Source organism: Argentina silus (genome assembly GCF_951799395.1).
Source record: "Argentina silus genome assembly, chromosome: 14".
Taxonomy (NCBI): Eukaryota; Metazoa; Chordata; class Actinopteri; order Argentiniformes; family Argentinidae; genus Argentina; species Argentina silus.
The window spans coordinates 7,128,399-7,150,201 of NC_139668.1; the positions used below are offsets into that span (position 1 = coordinate 7,128,399).

Consider the following 21,803-nt stretch of genomic DNA (forward strand, 5'->3'; position numbering starts at 1 on the left):
GTAACGGACCAGGCTGATCCGTGGTTTGCCTTGGCCACACTGTTACGTTGTCATCCTCTTTTCTATCCTCTTCCCTCCCTTAAAATACCCCCATCCCCTTCCCTATCCTCTTCCCTCCCTTAAAATACCCCCCACACCCCCTATCCTCTAGAAGTCTCTAAAGCTCTCTTGATGCCCACAGTGTCCCCCATATGGCTTGGGCCCTACAGCACGATCACAACCACTGTGGAAACATTTCCCCGGGAATCAATGTTAAACGGTGCCCCGCTGCAACAAGCAATTAAATAGATCTTCTTACGTTGACTATTTAAGCCCCCCATGCTGCCGATTAAACTGTAGTCCTTGATCACAACAAATTGAGCGGTTCATTATCAGGAGAATTTGTTCCCTTTTTTTTTTTTTTTTTTTTTTTGCAAGATTAGAATAACACCACAGCTATCAGGAAAACTACCAGAGTTGTTTACCAAGCTGTGGGAAAAACAGGCTCACTGAACACATGGATCTCCTCCTCCTCGCCTGTTGAGTGAGAGAAGTTGGGTAGACGGCAGTTGGCAGAGCCTACCTCCCTCCACCCATGCCCCTGGCACTTCACAGGAACTCTGCTGCAGAGAGACAGAGGGAGAGGGGGAGGGAGGGAGAGAGAGAGAGAGAGAGAGAGATGGAAGAGAAGACAGAAGAGAGAGAACCCCTGGAGGTTGCTCGAGCATGTTTGAATGACGTCATCACCCCTGCTCTGTTTGGTTTGGCCCTGCCCCCCCCCCCCCTCCCCCCTCCCCTCCCCCCCCCCTCCCCCTCCTGCACTGACAGGAATTCCCCTCCTCGTCACGTTTTTCTGAGAAAACCACTGGCAACGCCTCATGACCACCGCAGCCCCACAGCTGATTGGGCGGAAATTGCACTTGTGACTGTGTGTTGACAGATGGGTCTGCAGTACAAAGAGTTGGTTGTTTTTCTTTGTTTAGTTTACTTTAGTTTTCTTTTGTTTTGTGTTCTTCAGCACAAGGAGAGTCACCATTATTTGTTTAACATGAGGGATCAGGGCAGGGTAAGAAGTGAACATTCTGTTCTATTGTATACTACTGTTGTGTTCTACTACACACACACACACACACACATATGACACAGAGATGTACAGCCTGTTATCAGTGGGTGGTGATAATCCAGTGTTGAAGGGTGTTGTTGAATGTTAGAGGTCAGCCTGGGGTCATAGCCTGTTGTTGAGTCAGTGCATGACCATAGTATACGCACACACACGCACACACACGCACACACAGACAGATAGACAGACTACAGTGTATGGGTGGACGAGGAGAAAGACTCCCCCAGGGGGAAGCAGGGCTGTTCAGGAATGACTCCTGCTAAGTGCCAGAGTCCAGAGGAACACGTCTGACAAGATCTGAAGCGACAGGGAACAGCCAGTCAGCTGTCACTCACAGAGCACCACCCACCATAACAACAGCCCTGGCAACAAGTGGACAGTCATGCGGCCGGGGATGACGGTGCAGATGTTTTCTGCCTCTGATGTTCTTTCGGTTGTTATATGACAGGAGGCAACAGTAGACTACTTTCAGTCTTCTGTTACTGGTGTATTTGTAGAAGTGGATCGTTGTGTGACCAGGAGTGTGTGAGTGGCAGCCTTCTCCAACCTAATTGCCCTGGCTAATGACTGCATCGACGAAGCGCTTAGCTTTTGTGAAGTATGCAAAGACGGGCAACCTCAGGGCAAGTATTTCTAATTAATTATTGTGATTACGGAATGCATTAAAAGGCCTTTTATCTTTGTCTGAGCCATGCGGCACACACTCACACACTCACACACTCGCACACACGCACACACACACACACACACACACACACACACACACACACATCCCCCCCATCCCATCCCAAACCCACCCCCCTTTCTCCTCGACTGATCCACAGAGCTAGTGTGTGTGTGTGTGTGTGTGTGTGTGTGTGTGTGTGTGTGTGTGTGTGTGTGTGTGTGTTTGAAGTTTGTTTTCTCACTGAAACTAATGAAACGTGCTTCCTGCCCTTACGTGCCCCGGTCGCCGTTGACGATACTCGATGCTCGTCACACTGTGGATTCAGTTAAGTGGAACCGGCGTGGGGATGTTAGCTCTGTGTCACGGCCCGGAGAACCTGAGATGTTAACTCCATGTGGTTTGACGTGTGACTTGTTTTCCTTTTCCGTTTTCATTGGTTCCTATGTGGGTGTTTGTGTACAGTTGGGGGTTTGCTGTAGCATGTCAATGATGGTTCCTCTCCCCGTCTTAAATCCCGCTTCTTTTTTTAAGTAACACCACCCTAGAGGAAATCATTCATTCAATGATGATAAAGTAGATTCATTTGTATTAGTTGTTTGATTAAACGTTAATCTAGGTGGTATTTAAATGAGATGGCATCTTATTATTCTCATTTTTATTCCAATTCTAATTCTATTTTTCATCTTAACTGAAGACTATACTGTATATATAATGCAGTCTAAATGTGTTTCAAAATCACCCGTTATGACATATTTAACATTCTGATTGCTGCCTTGTATAAAAAACTCCTCAGTCAGTACCTCAGTGGAGTTCTCTGCAGGCAGCCTTTGGTAACGGTTTCAGAAGCTGTGAACAGGGTATCTGAATCACCATTTGGTCAAGGGGATTTCAGCTCTGTGATCACACCTTCCTTCCATGATCTGCAGCTGAGAGAAACAAATGATGATTTAGCTCTGCTTTGGCTCATGTATGTGTCGGCTTGGCAGCCTGTCTGTCTCTTGGTCAGTGCAGGCCAGATTATTAGACAGTAAATTTGCGTTGTCTAACACAGTTGGAAGTGGCGTAATTCGCATTTGCCACCACCACTGTGGCAGACGCATACACACACACACACACACACACACATTTCGTGTATAGCATCCTCCTTCCCGTGTTATTACTTGTTATATCAAATTTTCACAAGAGTGCCCACGCAGTCCCAACAATCAGGGGCCGCCAGTCTGCTGTTCCTGCCACCCACAGTTTCCTGCATCCAGCCTCACTGGAACAACCAGGCACAATGCCACTGTGTGTGTGTGTGTGTGTGTGTGTGTGTGTGTGTGTGTGTGTGTGTGTGTGTGTGTGTGTGTGTGTGTGTGTGTGTGTGTGTGTGTGTGTGTGTGTGTGTGTGTGTGTGTGTGTGTGTGTGTGTGTGTGTGTGTGTGTGTAATGTCAAATATGTGTGTGTCATAAATGTGTGTAAATACACCATTACAAAATCCACATATTTAATATTGAATGCACAATTTCAAAATTCCCTCTCGTGAAAATGGGTGCGTGCGTGCGTGCGTGCGTGTGTGTCTCAGACAGAGAACGCTAAGATGATGTGCTTTGTGCTCTGCATATTTTAATATAGCTGTAACATTCTCTCTGTCTTGACATGTGTCTACTCATTACGGTGGACAATGAGCTGTAGCAGCCAACTGGCCGGCTCAATCCAAGTCGGGTTTGTTCGACACTTGCATATGATGTGTGTGTGTGTGTGCGACTTGCATTCAAAACTCTGTCCTCCCTCCCTCCCTCCCTCCCTCCCTCTCTCTCTCCCTCAAGATATATTTCCCCTTCTACAGCCATACATTATTAAGTGTTGCCCGAGGCAGTGGGTAATGGTGTGTTTTTTCCAAGACCTGCCAGCCCGGGCATCGTCATTGCCATTCTCTCCCATGCTTCTCACACACACACACACACACACACACACACACACACACACACACACACACACACACAACCATCTCCCTCAGTCTATGACACTGGAGCGAGGCAGAGGCACACGCCCTGCCGTAACAGGGGATATGCTGCACCATCCCTGCCTCCCACCTGCTCTCTCTCCCAGCAGAGTGCTCACTAGGCTGATCCATCTATAACTGCAGAGGGAGAGAGAGAGGGAGGGAGGGAGGGAGGGAGGGAGAGAGAGCAGGAGGGATTCGCTACAATGCTTTGTTTTTGCTGCGCAGAGCGTTTGGGAAGCGGTTCCCTCTCGCCAGCGTCTGTGAGTGAGTCTCTTTCACTTTCTCTCTCTCTCTCTCTCTCTCTCCCTCCCTCCCTCCCTCCCTCTCTCTCTCTCCCTCCATCCCTCTTTCTCTATTAGGTTTGATAAAGAGCGAGTTGCTCCAGTGCCCAGGCTGGCTGATAAAGGGATAGAGGGAGGGAACGAGGGAAGTCACAGTGTACTAGACTCTCAGTCTGCTGATGATGATCGACTGCAGGGTAATGGGACACGCTAGTACCGTAGCTGTGCTGGGGGATTCCTCATCTCCTCTCCCCCTCCCTCTCCTCTCCCCCTCCCTCTCCTCTCCCCCTCCTCTTCTCCTAACGGAGAGATTGGGCCTCATGCAGCAACATTCTCTTAAATGTCTCTTATAGTTTCTCTTAATTTTCTGTTAAGAGAAAAAATAAGAGAAGTCAACTCCAGAACGAACCAAACGTTCTTAACCATCCAAATCTGCTCTTACCCAGGGGTTCTGAATGATGAATCCCACTTGATCGTACATTGGAGGCGCGTGGCCGATTGTTTGTTATTAGCGTAGGTAAGGCCTCCTAAACACTCTATAAGGGCAGGTATTGTCCCGTGTGGAAATACCACATGCCCAAGAATTGGAGAGATGCCACCAAAAAAAGGCTGTAAGAAGAAGAACTTCAGCAGCAGTGAAATCGATGCACTGTTAAATAAACTTAAACAAAGTAAACATGTGATTTTCCAGAGCGTCAGTACTGACGTTACAGGAAAATCAAAAACCCAGCAATGGCACAACGTTTGTGATGCTGTAAATGCCGTGTCAGCGGAGGGACGCGCAGTAACTGAAATGAAAAGAAAATGCTTTGACATGAAAATGGAAGCAAAAAAACACATTGCCCAAGCCAAGCGCTCTATGACATCAACTGGAGCAGGACAGGAGGAGGTGGCGGTCTCGCAAGTAGACATAAGAAATCAAGTAATAATTGGAGAGGTGGTACTGACAGGTGTCCAGACAGACGCTCCACTTGACAGTGATGCCGCTCCAGGTGCATCAGTTTCTGAAGCCCCCGACACAGACAGTGATCCACTGTCGGGCACATCAGGGACTCAAGCCCCCACCAGCGATCTCTAAAAACCCCTTCTCTGCGTAAGGCCTGCGTAAGGCCTGGATGGCCTGCTGATCGCAGGCAATATCATCCAAGGGTTTTTATTGTCTTAATTGGGATCAATGGACCAATAATATTTCTTTAGCCCACAAATGTTATAATCCAATCATTATAATTACTCTAAAACATATGATCATCGAAATTTGATCATATGATATGAATGCGTTCCTCAAATTTAAAACTTATGTTTCTTTGCGTTGGACAAACAATTTGTGGACCGTGAAAACGAGATGTTTTTTTCTTATCTTGGTAAGAGTGCCCTCGACCAAGATTTTCTCTTACCTAAGAGAAGAGCAAAAATAACAAAACATTGGTGAATCCCAGAAATCAACGGGTACTAACAAAATAACAACAACTCGTGGATACGAAAATAAGGGGAAATCTGTTTGTATATCGCTTCCTGGATGTGTCACCCTCTGACCGTAACCGGGAGGGTCCAGGGCAGCTTACTGGACTGCCTCTATCACCGGGACGCTTTTTTTCCCCTCCCTTTTTTTGTCTGTGATTGGTTGTTCTCCCCCTATGACCCAATGAAAGTTCCGTGGAAGGGTGTGTCCATAAATGTGTGTGTCAGACTGACTGACTGTACAGAGAGAAAAGGGGGGGGGGGGGTTGCAGGGTTGCAGTAATGCTACTGTAAGCATGTCTCCTACTCAGGCTACAGGAAGAGCAGACAGATACAATCTGGGGAGGTTTCTTTAAATCATCATGAAATGTGCAATGTTCACACTGCAGCTTAGACCATGGTTATTATTAAGCTTGTTGGCAGCAGAGCCTCACAGGCTTACTGTTCTATCTGTCCCAATATGTCAGTGTGGAAAAACAGTAGGATATTCTGTTTTTGTTCATGTCTACATAGTGGTATGTCGTACTGTATCTACAGGAAATCAGTCTCTCCTTGTTAAAGAAAGCTTGAGTCGGTGACAGGGTGACAGCTTTGTTATCTTGTCAGCCCCCTGTCATCAGAGATACAGTAACAATGAAAAGACATGAATAGCAAGAGCCTGTGTGTGTGTGTGTGTGTGTGTGTGTGCGTGTGTGTGTGTGTCTTAGAGAATGTTCCTGTGTGTGTATCTGCAAGTGTGGGTGAGTGTGATTTTTTTGTGTGTGTGTGTGTGTGTGTGTGTGTGTGTAGGGGGGTCTGGTGGAGGTGCTCGAGTTACATAATCTCCATCTCCCTCCCTCGCTGTGACAGAGAAGCGGGGGGCGGCTGTCAGCTCCTATCATCTCAGGCCGGCTGTAGCTCCTCTCCTCAGTACTGGAGTGCTGTGGCTCGGCATGGTAACACTACAGTACAGCCCTCAGCCCAACCTTCCTGTCCCTAGACAACAGCCTGCTGCCAGGCCCCAACCCACGCCTGTGTGTGCGTGTGTGTGTGTGTCTGTGTCTATGTGTGTCTTTGTGTGTCTGTGCGCGCCTGGTTCAACAAGATTCCTGTGTGTTAGAGAGTGTTACATCCTATCAGGCAAATGACTTTAACCTTTCACCAACCTACAAACGCTATTTGTCGTAATACAATCTGCAAGAACATTAAACGCCGGGGTGTGATGAAGCGACTAGGCTTAGCTAACGGGGTGCTCCTCCGAATGCTGCGGTCTACTGTATGATGATTTAGGCCTCTACTGCTGACTGCTCCTGGTCCTGTGACTGCTATGGCATTTGGACGACAATAGCACCATCTGTCCATGGTGTCTGTCTGAGACACTGGCATTGTGCTCACTTGTTGAAGCCCTGGCGTCAGATAGACCTAGCATATAATAAACACATATGCAGCGCACACATGGACTATCCATATTTCCATAAACAGGCTGACTGGTACTGTAGGGCCATTGGTGGCCACTGTCTGGCGAGGTTTGGCATGGCTAAGCTGGCTGCTGGGCTGGTTGAAATGTTTTGCAGCAGGAGAAGATGGGCGTTGCCCAAGGCAGCCTGGTGGGTATGCCACACGGACGCACTCACACACACACACACACACACACACACACACAGCGGGAGAGCCCAGCGCCAGGGCTCTGCTGCAGATGAGCCCTCCACTGCGTCGGCGGTAACGTGGCACAGTGGTCTGGCTCATCTGAAAGTGCCGTTTATTTCTCCCGCTGACACTGGCTGTTTCATTGAGGAAATGGCTCCGATTAGGCCCATTATGAAAGGCAAGGTGACACCAGCTCCTTCCATTCCTTTCATTCCTCGTTGAAACGTGTTTGGCCTGTCGTTACCTAAAAGCAAGCAAGAAAGAGAGCCGCATCCTCTCTCGCTCTGATGCCAATTATTTATTGGACCAACGTTTCGGAGGCAAGCTGCCTTCTTCAGGTTTTTTTTTTTTTTTCTCACAGTCTTGCTCCGATGCTAGTTATTTATTGAACCACCGTTCCTTCAGGGTTTTTATTCAAAAAACGGGAGACTTAATTGGAAGTTGAATGGGTTTCCCACCCATCCAGCAGACCGTAGTGCTCCTCCTCCGTGCGGCTGGCTCAGCGTAGGCTCTCAACAGGTGGCCGTAGTAACGCAGACACTCGCACCAAGTTTCTTCTGTGATGTCGGTGACGTCATACTGTCCTCTGGGGACCAATCTAATCACATTTTCCCCCCGCACAGAAGAAAAGAGTGGAGAGAGGGGTGGGGGTGTGTGTGTGTGGGGGGGGGGGGGGGCAGCAGGCAATGAGGACTCCTGGTTGTCATGGTAGCGCCATAGAGGAGACAGTGGGCCCACGGCTCCCTACCTAATTGACATGCACCTCGCCCGCCCACTCCAACCCCTCCCCAACCTGATCCCTTAGTTATTCTCAGATATCACGTTGCATAGATCAAAGTTGACATGAGGGTCCTCTACCTTGAGACTCGTGTGGGCTTTTTTTTCAACCTTGGTTTCCTTGCTTTGCCCTTCCTTTTCTCTTTGTCTGCTTAGATCCTCGATTTGCATCGCTGTGCTTTCCGGAAGCTCCGTATTTGGGCAGAGAAAGTTGTGCAGAGGAGGAGAGAGGGAGAGATAGAGGTAGAGGAGGGGGGGGGGGTGTAAAGGAAAAAAGGGGTAGAAAGTGAGGGAGTGAAAGAGAGGTAAAGAGAGGAGAGAAGAAACATAAGAGAGGGAGTGAGGTAGGTAAATGGAGGGAGAGAGAGAGAGAGAGAGCAATAAATAGGGAGATAGAGAGAGACAGATATTGGGAGGGATAGAGAGAGAAAAGAGGAGAGAGGGAGGCCACTTGAGGAGCTGCAGCCATCAATCACACACACCTCTGCAGCTGATCCATCTGCCCCGTGGCAGCTCTGCCCACTCACACACTTCACACACGGGTGCCCCAGAGCGCTAGCTAACTACCACTGCTATGCTCCACAGCAAAACACAACACCCCCAGGGCACTAGCTAGCTACCACTGCTATGCTCCACAGCACAACACAACATGCCCAAGGCACTAGCTAGCTACCACTGCTACACTACACAACACAACACAACGCAACGCAACACAACACAACACAACACAACACAACACCCCCACAGGACGCCCAGAGCACTAGCTAGCTACCACCGCTACGCTACACAACAGAACACAACACACAGGTCTGGCTAGCTACCATTTCTACACTACACAACACAGCACACAGGGCGCCCCACAGCTTTAATGCTGAGTAGAGTAGAAACGTGTAGAGTAGAATAGATTTAGTTATTTGTTTAGAGTTAATTAATACATTTTTGGGAGAACCAGTCAGCTTCTTTCTTTGCTTTCCCCTTTAGGCAGCTCTGTCTGAGGTGGAGAAGGGGGGATTTGCTTGTTCTGTAGGAAACCTGTCCATGTTTCTCCAGTGTCTTTTGTTACATGGAAATTTAAATCTAGCTGTATTGAACGGATTTATAGTGTGGGCTTTCTAGAGGCTTGTATGCTTCTTGTAAAGTATGAAACCATAATATGAACATAACCTCCTCTTGGTTTTCGCTAAGATCACATTCATATACAGTCAAGTAATTGGCAACATTTTTAAACAGCTTCATGAGTTCAGTACCCTGAGACATACTCTCTCCCTCTCTATAAATTCCAGTCACGGACCATGTTTGCGAATTGCGCTCTGTTTTTCATCACTGGCAACACACAGCATTTATTTATTATCTTTTTATTTGCTCCCCTGGGTAGGAAAATTACAGGCATATGAAATCGCATGATGAATGTCTCTCACCCTCTGGTAAAAAAACCTTGCTGTCACCCCGGCCATGTCAAACATCACATCATAAAAGCCCTTCTAAAACCTGGTCTGGGTCCTTTCACAATGCCAGCACAGTAATACCAACGACAGCTCGAGACCATAATGAGGGAAATATGAACAACCCTATAATCATTCCCTGCTGTCTTAATAAGTCCTGCGTTTTGATGGAATATTTAGGATTTCTTTACCAAGGAGAGCACTGCCTGCCTCCCTCCCTCCCTCCCTCCCTCCCTCCGTCCTCCATAGTTCATGCGGTTCTCATCAGTTCATGTTGTTCTCCATGGTTCAGAGCCTGAGTGTAGTCAGCACTGGGTGCAGTGGTCCTGACTTAATGGTTGTCTTCAGCAAGAGGGGGGTCTTGCCTGTTTGTGGTTTGTTATGTAACAGCGGTAATCGGAGCTATGGTTTATGCTCTGGTCCCCTAGCCCACATTACCACTAAAAAGGTTTTTGTTGGGTAGTAATCAGTTAAGATTAGATTGCGAGTGCGGTCTCACGCAAGACATACAGTATGTACAGAGCTGTGCAAACAATAAAACATATCATAGTAAAACAAATTAAAATCTAACCCCCAAAAATCCCCTGACCACTGATATAAGTATTTATGATGTTGAAATTGGGCTGCAATAATATCATCTTTGGAATACTTTAGGGGAGCTGTTGGGGGGGGGGGGGGGGGGTTAGTTGTGGTGAATTATAAATGTGGTTTTGCAGTACTGAAGCTGAGGTGGGGGGGGGGGTCTGGGGGAGTCTGGGGGGGAGGTGATGCACTCTCTCTGAGGTTACTGATGCCTTCACTGGAGACATACCAACCAGGCGTCATGTGCCAAGAACATGCGGGCTGTATATCCCCTGGCTGTCACAGGGTGAGCTCAGTACACACAGTCTTTCATACACAAACATACTCCCGACACGACACATGCTCCTGACGTGCTGCCAAACAATCACAGACATGCGCACATGACAAAACACACACACACACACACACACACACACACACACACACACAAAAAAAACACTACTACATTATGGTTGTTTTTGTCCACTCCCTGTGTGTCTTGGTTGCTGTGTTTCTGCTGGGAAGGGTGCCTTTGTTTTTCTCCGCGGCAGTGCTAGGGTGGGGACGCATTATGTAAGCTGTGGCGTGTGCCTGGGATATAGAGAGCAGGGTGTGACTTGAGGAATACTCACTCAGGATGACATAATTCACTTGTGTGTACTTGTGTGTACTTGCATGTGCTTGTGTGCGTGTGTGTGCCCTCCTGCCTCCTCCCACGGCCAGTCTGTAGAAGAGGCTCTGCTTAAGTGGATGCAAGGGGGCGTTTACTCCCCCCTCTTTCTCCCCTTCCTCGCCCCCGTTCCACACAGCACCGAACACCCCCATGCAAGCTACATTAAACGTACTTATATAATTACAATTACAATATTGATTACAGTAACATATAGCCAGTGATTATGTGTAAACACCCTCCCACGTGTCCTTATGATGCATATTAAACTGATTCCTGGACCGTTGGAGATCATGACGTGTGAAAGGTCTGATCGGGGTGATGGATGATCGACGTCTGTGAGGGATGTGCGCAGGACGTAAATAATCGAATCGATCCATATGTTGACAATGACATATTGAACCTCCTCAGTGATTTAAAGACCATTTGAATTAGCACCCAGTGGTAATGTGTTTTCTCATTCGACCTTTGCCATTAATCACATTCACAATCTGTGGAATTGAATATCAAGTGCTGTGTTCATAATGATGGTTTTCATAACGCTCCGGTGTCCTCCCTCCGCCATGGAAGGATGTCTGGTTTTCATTAGAAAACCCTTCTTCATCCCAAAACACCAGTGTGGGAAGCATCCCCAGTATCATTAGTTAGGCTACATTTTCTGCATTGCCTTCGGTGCATACTGGACGATCAGGGGTGTTTCTCTGCTGAAAATGGTTTCCTTTTTCCCTGTGTTACAGATAAAATCGAAGAAGCACAGAAAGAACTCAAAGATCCTAAAGGCTCACAGAAAGGTAAGGATTCTTATCAACGAGTCACATTTTCTTCAAAAGGAATTGGGAATGATTTTACTTTCCGATCCTCTTCACAGCCCAGTGTTTTTGTAAAGAACGTTCTGTGCCATTTCAAGTCTGCAATTGCTGGTGTTCTATGGGAATACAGGAAGTGTATTTCATCTGAGCTCTTAATAGGAAAAAGTATTGGTCCTTTTGTGTGGGGTGTCAGTGGAGTCCAATCATTCCATTCATTATTATGGAAATTACTTTACTGCCTGGATGTTGCGTCTGTATTTCCTCAACCTGTTTAATGAAAAAGCTTGCCTGGTTTCTACATGAGGTTAAAGTGTTTGTTCAGTCATAAGATCTTTTCTACTCTCATGTGAACAGTGTTAGGAGTTGTACTTATTTGAGTAACAACATATAGACCACAGGGCTGCTGCTAATATGTTTTACAGATATTTTTGTTAAGATTATTGCCATCCCTTCCATGGACCTTTTAAAATAAGTGAATTAAATGCTGGTACAATTATTGACTGGTACATTTGACACTGGAGCTGTTTTTTATGCCCTTAGAGAGCTACATGCTCTTTAGATTGTCTGTGATGTAACAGTGCATGTAACATCATTATGCACAGGGTTAGCTCTCAACTTAACTTTCAGTCAATCTTAACATGCTCAACAGCGCCTGAGAACTAGGAGGCACTTACCTCAAGGCAAGTTACCTCATCCCTAGAACATTCAGGATTCTTTTTTTTTTTTTTTTTTTTTTAAACACCTTACTCTCTTTTGAACGTGTAAGCATGCATTTCTGGGTCTCTCTTTAGAATGAGTTTGGGAGGGGCATGTGTTGAATGACCTAATAAGAGTACCTAAATCCCCTTCTCAAAATACATCGGCTAGTGATGTCACCAGGCCTGTCAGTCACATGTTAATCCCCTTGGCTGGCAAGGCACTTTTAAAAGTAGCTTATTCTATCAATAGTGCTGTCATACTTGGCCACCAATGACACACACCTTTTTCTATTACTAAACCAAATGCCTTGCAGTAAGCCTAATTCTTTTTCTACACTCTAACCTAAGGGCTTGCCGTGTAACGTATAATTTAAAATTTAATTTCAGAGCTACAGTATCACATGGTGTGGTGAGAAAGACATTAGTTATGTACAGACAATGACTTGATTCATATACTGTAGGACCCAGTCTTTCCTTATGGCCAATATCATGTGGTTCGACCAATAGGAACCCTGACCTCATTTTACAGTATGTGTAATGGGGAAATACCTTGAAAAGCCAGGAAACCATGACAGGGCAAAGCAAACCTTATGTAATGGGTCCTTTAAAACCACACTCCTAAACCACTCTTTCTAGGCCAATTTGAAGAGTTTATGGGACTCCCTGCTTTGGGTGCGTCTGGTTTAAACAGTAGGTCTTTTATTGTTGGGCAACTGACAGTACACCCAGAGGGTAAAGGCTGCAATTCAACCCAACCGCATGGTAATGATGTGTCTCCGAGCAGTAGCTCATCATTGTATGATGGAGAAGAACTTGTTGCAATTCATCGTATAATTGGAATGATTTTGAACACATGTCCTCCCCCGTAAGCCACATTCAAGATATGCCAAGGATTAAGCAATGCAGTGTTGAGGTATTGCTTTAAACTGTGTTTTATCAATTCTCACCTCGTTAATTATAAGTACATCTGTTGTTTGTCTCCCTGTATTTGGTGTTGCAGCAATTATCTAGCAGTAAATACTTTCACACAGTTTTAGTGCCAGGGGTCTCAAGGATTAATTCCAATCTGGGATTGACTTCATTACTGAACACACATGCACCATATGCGATACCCTTGTATTAACATAGACATTTGATTCATCCACCATCAAATTCGCATCGTTATTGTGAAAGTGAGAGAGGTTATGAGGGTATGAAAAGGAGTGGGAATGAGGGAGAGAGCGAGAGAAACAGAGAGAGAGAGAGCGAGAGAGCGAGAGAGAGGGAGAGGGTGGGTTTTATACATACTGTAATGATGCGTGGGCCTCAGTGGCTTCAGACACACAGCGGCGGAGGAGAACTTCCAGAGCCCAAAACAAGAAAGCTCATCCGTGAGCGAGCTGTCAAAGACGAAAGGCAGAGGTAATGGTTGGCTTTGTGTTGGTGTGGAGGATGGATGTTCTAACAATCAACAGACAGGGATTTGACAGTGGTTTGCAGCTATACTATAGCAGCAAAACCTTGACCTACAGGTAGAGTACAGACATTTACCTTGGTGAAAGACAGAGGATTTATGACAATAGTTGATTTGTAAACATTGATTTGATGAGGATGATGATGATGTTGATGAGGAGTTTTATTTGTGATGCACACTAGTTGATTATTATGCTCTAAATATTTCATGCAATATGACAAATATATTAGAAATGTGCCTGCACACAAAATTGTTTTGATGAAACTGGAATAGGTGCATTGAGTGTTATGTAACCAACTTCCAACTGATCAACAAGCTGAGCTTGGTAGCATAGTGTGCAGAGTGGTTTCTTCAAACTCTGACAAATTAAAAACAAAAATGCATTGATGGGTGATTCTCTATGCGGATTTTAAGCCCATTTGAATATTTTCTTCTGGGTCACACTTTACATTGTTGCCCATATATCTTTGTAGTAACATTTACATTACCCTGGTAATAATATGTATTAAACACATTACTCACACCGTACTTAAGTGATTGCTTTGTATTTGCATAGTTATGTAATTTAGCGGTTTTGTAATGGCATTTATTTATTTATTTCTGTTATTACATCTTATGTGGAATAAAGAGCACTGTTCGACATGCGTTACAACACAAACTGCAATTCCATTTACCATGCAATTACTGAATTTAACATGTTAATACAGTGCTGTTACACGTGTAATTATAGTGTTATTACACAGATATAGCAGAAAGTTACCTTATTGTCTTTATTACAGAAACTGCTAAATTCATTTAAAGGGGCAATCTGGGATTGGTACATCCATTTTTGGACTTCTAAATTAATGATATATAGCCATTGATTCCTGAAGAATAGAACTTATAAATGCCTCATGAGCTTTGTTCAACTGCTTATCCTATCAGAACCCAAAATATAAGCTTGTATTACTCCATTGTTTGTAAACAATGTAATTGTAAACAAACACTGTATAGCTTCAAAACATGGTTAAAACCATGATTTTGATCTCATGGATTCTCAGTCCTTGCATCCATAGCTCGTCTGTGAATTTGAGAATGGTTACATTTCTCCAGCCCCATCCGTCAGCTGTTTACCAATAAGGTAGCAGGGAGAGCGCTTTGTTTGTCTCTATTGAATCCCAGATTACCCCTTTTAAATGTTATAATTCTATTTAATGTATTCATGTTATTCTTTTATTTTATTTATTCTATAGGTGTCAATGAGAGCAGCCGAAGAAGTGCAGACAACATAAAGGGACTGAAGAGGAAAAAGGTTGTGGCAGAGAATCAGCTAAAGAAAATCCCCAAATCTCCTGTGAAGAAGCCCTTGCAATCCAAGACCACTGCAGCCACTCTACACGGTGCGTCATCCAAGGAAGCCACCCCCTCCTGCTCCTATCCCAATAGCCCCACTCAAGACCCTCCCAGCTCACCAACCCGGAATCAAGATCTTGAGTATGTTCAGCCGGGAGTTACATCCACCATTGAACATGAGAGGCTAAAGCAGAGGGAAGCATCCTCCTTGAAGACGCCGTCTCTTGATCCAATCAGTAGTGACGAGGGGTCTTCTTCTGTCGTTGGAGAGTCTCAGCTCAAGGACAGCAAGAGCAGAGAAACTAGCTGTGAGGGTGACTCTCCTTTCCACACCAGTGCTCCCCTTGAGGTCTTGCTCAAGGCCATGGAGCCGGACTTCAGCACATTGACCGAAAGAAAAAACTCATTTTCAGTCACAGACATTGGAGAGCCAGGTCTCACTCACGCTGCCCAGTCAAGTAGTGAACTTAATGCTATGCCAGCTGTACATTTTGGTGTCCAGCATCAGACTGCCCATATGCAGGCTTACTTTATAAATGAACTAACTCATGCCCCCGTTCCCTCAGGCTCCAATGCCTTACCTCAGAGTCAGCCGCCAGTGGTGCACACATGCCAGTCCCTATCAGCCAGTGTCCCCAGCACCACTCAAGTCCCCGTCACACCTGGTTACAACCCAGTCCAGATGGCCACTGTTGTGAACTTCGGTCTTGAACAGATGTGTAGCATCTCAGCAAAGGACCAGAAGCCCAAGAAGCAGGGGAAGTATGTGTGTGAATACTGCAGTCGGGCATGCGCAAAGCCCAGTGTGCTACTCAAGCACATCAGGTCTCACACAGGAGAGAGACCATACCCTTGTGTTACGTGTGGCTTCTCATTCAAGACAAAGAGCAATCTATATAAGCATAAGAAATCCCATGCCCATGCAATAAAACTGGGACTTGTTGCCCGCTCTGACTCTGGAAGTGGGTCCCTATCCCAAGAGTCTGACAGAGCACTGGGTGCACATTCAGATGTTGAGGAGAGTGGAGAGAGTGATGAAGAGAGCAGTACAGCAGACTTGGACCCTGACTCTTCGCAAAGTAGCGTCACAGCTTTTTCTGAGAGCAGTTTGCAGAGTGCAGGCACAGCACTTGGCAGCCATGGGGAGGCAGACTCATTGGCTGTTTATGAGGCGCTTAAACCAACAACTAGTCAGAGGGGTTATGAACCCAAGGTGACAGCTACCCTTCCAAAAGTGGTTGTCTACCCAGTCAATGTGTCCCCTCTGCGGGCTGACAGTCCAAGAGTCACAGACTCCACCCCAGAGCAGGCTACTGCCCAAAGGCAACGTGAGTTCCAAGCTGCAAATCTACGGTCGAACATCACTGTCTTGTCGTCGTTGAAAGAGGTGGATTGCACAAGCCCCCACCCGGACACAGTAAGCGAGGATGAGGATCAACAGTGCATTCCATTGGGCAGCGGACATGCTCAGCTTCAGAGGCAACAGGCAACAGACTTTTCCCAGCAGCAGCAGGGCAAGTGCCTGCTTAGTCCCCGTAGTCTAGGCAGCACAGACTCAGGTTATTTCTCACGCTCTGAAAGTGCAGACCAGGCCATGAGTCCCCCAAGTCCCTTTGTCAAGATAACCCCACCAACAGACATGGATGTGTCCAAAAATGCACTGCCAAATCTCCCTGCTGTGGTTGCCACGATCATGCATGTGGCAGCTGAAGAGAAACCTCGTGTGGTACAAGGACAGATGCGTCCGCCATTAGAGACAAAAGCACTCTCTCTCGAAGAGCGAATCTCAAAGTTGATATCTGACAATGAGGCAGTCGTCGACAACAAACAGCTTGACAGTGTCAAACCAAGAAGGACTTCTATTTCCAGGAGAGGTAGCATAGACTCCCCAAAATCCTACATATTTAAAGACTCTTTTCAGTTTGACCTTAAACCAATGGCAAGAAGGTCAAGTTCTAGCTCAGACATACCGAAGTCCCCATTCACCCCAACAGAGAAAAATAAGCCAGTGTTTCTTCTTTCTGTACCTCCTCAGTATCCACCAATGGACTGTCTACCTATAACAAGAAGTAATTCTATGCCCACAACACCAGGGCATTCAGCCCTTCCACCTAACATTGCCCCCCAGCCCCACCCACTACGTATCTGTCAGTCATTTGATGACAAAATTAGTTCCTTTAATGATGATGTATTTTCATCTGCCCCATCTACCCCAAATCCAGCTATACATTCTCGTACCCTTGTAAGGCAAGTAGCAGTAGAGGATTTTTCCACAAGTGAGGGGCACGGCCTCCCCTCTTTCCGTTCCATGGATGAAGGTTACCATGGGTCTAGTGTGTCCACAGAGATATTGCAAAGGAGCAGGTCTTTTGAGCATGGTCAAGACAGAAACCGAAAAGCGCAGCAGCCTAAGGGCACAATGTATGAGTGTGAGACCTGTCGCAACCGGTACAGAAAACTAGAAAATTTTGAAAATCATAAGAAATTCTATTGCTCAGAGCTTCATGGTCCAAAAAACAAGGCTGTCAGAGAGACTGAGCAGGATGTATTTCAGTGCAGTGTACAGCAGCCCTTTGTCTCTAGAACAACAGGTATTTCTGGCATAATGGAACCACAGACATCAATTAGAAAAAGAAGGAAAATGAAGAGTGTAGGTGATGATGATGACCAATCCCCAACTGACACCATTCCTCCATGCTCTGTTAGTTTTGATTCTTGCCAATTGCCAACAGCCATTTCTGGGCGGCCATTTTCTCAGCACCCTGTCATAGTGGATCTACAGCCTCAAAGTAATCCATCGCAAATACCTCAAATTCAGCTCATAGCAAGAGGTACAGATACATCAGATTCAAGACTGTCACCGATAAGGGAGGCCCAGATCAGCACTTCTATTAAAGAAAGAGGGGATTTGCAGAGGCAAGGTAGTGGAACGTCAGTCATCAGACATACCAACTCTCTAAGCAGGCCCAATTCCTTCGAGACCTCTGAATCCATTGACAGAGCTTCCCCTGTTGATTTCATGGAAAAAGATGCCCAGAATATAGCAAAGGCAAAGACAGAAGCTGCAGCTAATGCTGCATTAGAGAGCTACCATGAGAGAATGTCAATACCTAAAGGTGAACAGGGGATGGAGCGCCGTGGTGGCAGCGGTACATTAGCATCTGTAGTGGAGAGCTGTGCTCCTGTCCAACAGTCTCGTCTGGTCCGTCAGAACAACATTCAGGTCCCTGAGATCCTGGTCACAGAGGAGCCTGATAGGGAGCATGAGGGTCAGGTTACAGAGCCAGTGGAAAAACCTGCAGATACATTCAACTGGCCCCAAAGGAGTGAGAGTCTGTCCAAGCTGCCCACAGAGAAATTACCACCGAAGAAGAAAAGAATTCGCTTAGCTCAAATGGAACACTCCTCAGGTGAATCCAGTTTTGAGTCCTCTTTGTCTCGAAGCCTCAGCCGGGACAGTAGCCTCTCTAGGTGCTCCAGTGTTTCAGCCTCCTTTGACAGGGATGAACCATCTAGGTCAGACAGCCCCTCTAGAGTAGAAAGCGTCAACAAAATATCTGAGACTCAAGGGCTACCAGTAGCCTTCAACACTCTGGGTGTACCTGGCATGATGAGACGCGCTGCCTCTGAACAAATCAGTTGCACTCAACCCTCAGTGGAGATATCGTGTGACTATCGCAGCAAATCCTTTGATTGTGGTAGTGTGTCTCCCAGAAGGTCGCTGTCACCAATGGAACAGCCAAAGAGTATCCAAGCCTCCCCAGCTGTACAGATACCTCTTATTGAGAGGAGAAGGGGGCCCATGGTCCGCCAGATGAGTTTAAAAATTGGGCCAGAGAGTCAGCAGCATGTGGGGAAGCATGCCATACCTCTACAGAGGCTCCCTGCTGCAAATGTATTCACAGTATCTCAACAGAGGCCTCAGCAGATTACCAATAAGCCTCCCATTGCTCAACCATTTATCTTGCATTCTGGGGAAACACTCTTGAAAAAGAATGAACAAATGGTGCAAAGCGTTAACTTGGGTGGCCAAACTCAACTTCCCCAAGTTCATGGCCTTCCACACCCCTGGCATCAAACAGCTCGGGTTCAGACATGCCAAAAGCTACAGCAACCTCCAGCCCATGTATTAGTGGGCCAGGGAGATGCTCAGAACAAGTCTTCTGACTCTCAAGACAGGAAAAGCTTTGTGCCCAAGTACCAACTCCAGTGCCCTGCTCTGAGAAGTCAAACATACTCTTTCTCTAGCACACAGGGGACTCAGTTAGCATTGCCAGTCTTAACCATACCTATTGCCAATCAGATAATCAATATTTCAAAGCCGTCAGATGTACTCCACAATGTTTATGCACCAAGTCATCAGATTGTAGAGAATAAGACACAATCAATTGTTTTGCCAGGGGGGCTACAGAATGACCCATCTTCCCAAGGCCAAGCAGGTGTTGCCCCATTGCCTCATATCCTGATAACTCATGACCATATGAACTCTTCCCCCTCAGTGGCCAGAAAAGGTAGCCTCTCATCCCTTAATATTGTAGACTGTGACATACAAACTGTACCAGATATTAACAAGGACAGGTCCCAAGCTTCGGTTGGTCCTCAAATAAAACACAGTTTAATGTCCAATAACCAGAGCCATATTAGCGAAGGTCAAAGAGCTTCCTCCCTCGGATCTTTACACTGCACCCAAAAAATGGCCTCTGTGACCCTCTGCCCTCAGCAGGAACCCACTGCTTCTAGCAAGCGAATGCTCTCCCCTGCCAACAGCTTAGACATAGCTATGGAAAAACACCAGAAGCGAGCGAAAGATGAACATGGTGCTGCCTGCCTCACTGATGGCAGGTCAGTCAACTATTTAAACTCTAAGATTGCAGAGGTTTCCAGGCAACGGAAGCTTATCAGACAGGTGTGCACCACTGAACCAGTGGACAGTCCCATCGAAACTGAAGCCCCTCCACTGCAGCATGATAAACCAGATGGTGAAAAGGGCTCAGAGACACATGAGCACCGTAAGACTATGACATCAGAGAGCACTGGGCAGGTGGTGAAAAGTGAAACATCCACTATAGTTCCACAGGAGCCATGCACAGCATTGAATACCACTCCAGCAAGTCACGGATCTTCTGTGCCTGCAAATGCCACACTGAAGCCTCGAGACAGGAGTGAGGAACAGAGATGGTCTTCCGCCAAGTCTCCCATCAGGCCCTTGACTTTCCATGGACAGGTGAAATTGGCCTCATCTGTGTCTGTGGTCAACACAAGAGATAGCCATCGACTTTCTTTCCCCAGCCTGAAAACTGCCACCACCTTCACGTGGTGTTACCTGATGAAGAGGAAGCCTATTCATGTCCCACAGACAGACCAGAAGATCTCAGCCTACTCCACTTGGGCAATCAGCCCTAACAACCCCAACCCTCTGGGCCTGCCTACCAAGGTGGTGATGTCTCTCTTCGACTCAAAGCAGAAGTCCAAGAAAATACACTACACTGAAGCCATAACCACGAGTGTGAAGTCAGACATCTTGTCCTATTCAAGCAAGCTGAAAGATGTCATGCCTAAGGTAAGCACAAAAATTCTATTTTGTTTTATTTATATATATATATTGTGCATTTTGCACTTAATGGTATCTGTGTTTAATTTGACATAATACTCAAATCTAATTAATTCACAATTCCATGATAAAAATGTTTTTAAATGTGTGACATTGCTAATTCCTCAAATCATCTTAATCCCTAGGTCTTAACCCCTCAGAAATCTGTGACAACTGAGAATACTGGCAAAGTGCAACCTGAGACTCAGCCGAGCAGTGAGTCAGACAAGGATTCATCCAAAATAGAACCGAGGAGAGTCAAGATATTTGATGGAGGGTATGTATCCAAGCAGGAAAATAATTGATCTTGATTAGTATCTAATATCTTGTCGTATTTTCTGTAATGATTATTATTTTATTTTTTTCAAGTAATGAAATGTACCCCTAATTGAAGTATAAATACCATTGTGAGATTTGCTACATTTATGTTGGTGCTTCATTCTTTGATTATATGGACACATTTTAAAGTGTGGTTTTAAAAGGTGTACGGATACCAGTTGTCTGTTATTAATTGTCTCTCATCTCTTTTATCAACCCTCCAGATACAAATCTAATGAGGAGTATGTGTATGTTCGAGGGCGTGGACGTGGCAAATACATTTGCGAGGAATGTGGGATCCGATGTAAGAAGCCGAGTATGCTGCGGAAACACATCCGCACCCACTCTGACGTCAGACCATACCACTGCACCCACTGCAACTTCTCCTTCAAGACTAAAGGTCAGAGCTCAGGCTGACAGTAGGATGTTTTGTTTTTAAAAAAAATAATATTTGGAACCCAGTTTTTATCTTATTATGACTGCTGATGGCATGTTGTTCTAAGCCCATATATGGGTGTAAACTGAACAAAATTATACAGTCATAAAGCACAGTATATTACTGTGTAGGAGAAGAGGTCGCGTGGCCCAAAGTTCAGCGTAATTACAGGAGAATTAATCTGGAATGAACATATGTGGGTAGACTTTTATGGCCCGCTAGATCTTCTTCTTGGATTTTGCTTAATTCTTTCAACCAAGCTTTACATCTCAAGGCATTTTTAATTTGAATAGCATACATCAGTTTCGCTCTGATCCTTTTCTGTTAGAAGCCTTCCGTTTTTTTAAGACTTTGTTTCTCTGTCTCTTAAAAAAGGCCAGTATGATTCACCGTTGTCGAACCTGCCTACCCACGCGACACTGCAGAACAGTACTCAGTGTCAGTGCATCCCACGTTCCTTTAAAAAATTTCTTTATCAGTTACTCATCCATTACGTACAGTACAGCTTTGCCCAGAGACAGGGTTCTCTTACGTAAACTACTCCTGTGCTGCATGAGGTCCTCCCATCCTGAAAGACCTTGTTGCCTCCTCTTTACAG

At 45.9% G+C, this 21,803-nt stretch overlaps 1 protein-coding gene across 4 annotated transcripts in view; it reads left to right on the forward strand.

The window, feature by feature from the left end:
• Nucleotides 1-21,803, forward strand: part of hivep1 (HIVEP zinc finger 1) — a 45,276-nt gene that overhangs the window by 19,535 nt on the left and 3,938 nt on the right. For 3 of the 4 annotated variants that reach the window (XM_083684551.1, XM_083684550.1, XM_083684552.1), the window contains 4 exons: nucleotides 11,307-11,360; nucleotides 14,762-20,421; nucleotides 20,598-20,728; nucleotides 20,994-21,169. In XM_083684551.1, coding sequence (XP_083540677.1) covers nucleotides 11,307-11,360; nucleotides 14,762-20,421; nucleotides 20,598-20,728; nucleotides 20,994-21,169 — 6,021 coding nt within the window. The remainder of the gene's footprint in view (nucleotides 1-11,306; nucleotides 11,361-14,761; nucleotides 20,422-20,597; nucleotides 20,729-20,993; nucleotides 21,170-21,803) is intronic. The other variant, XM_083684553.1, reaches the window with a different exon arrangement.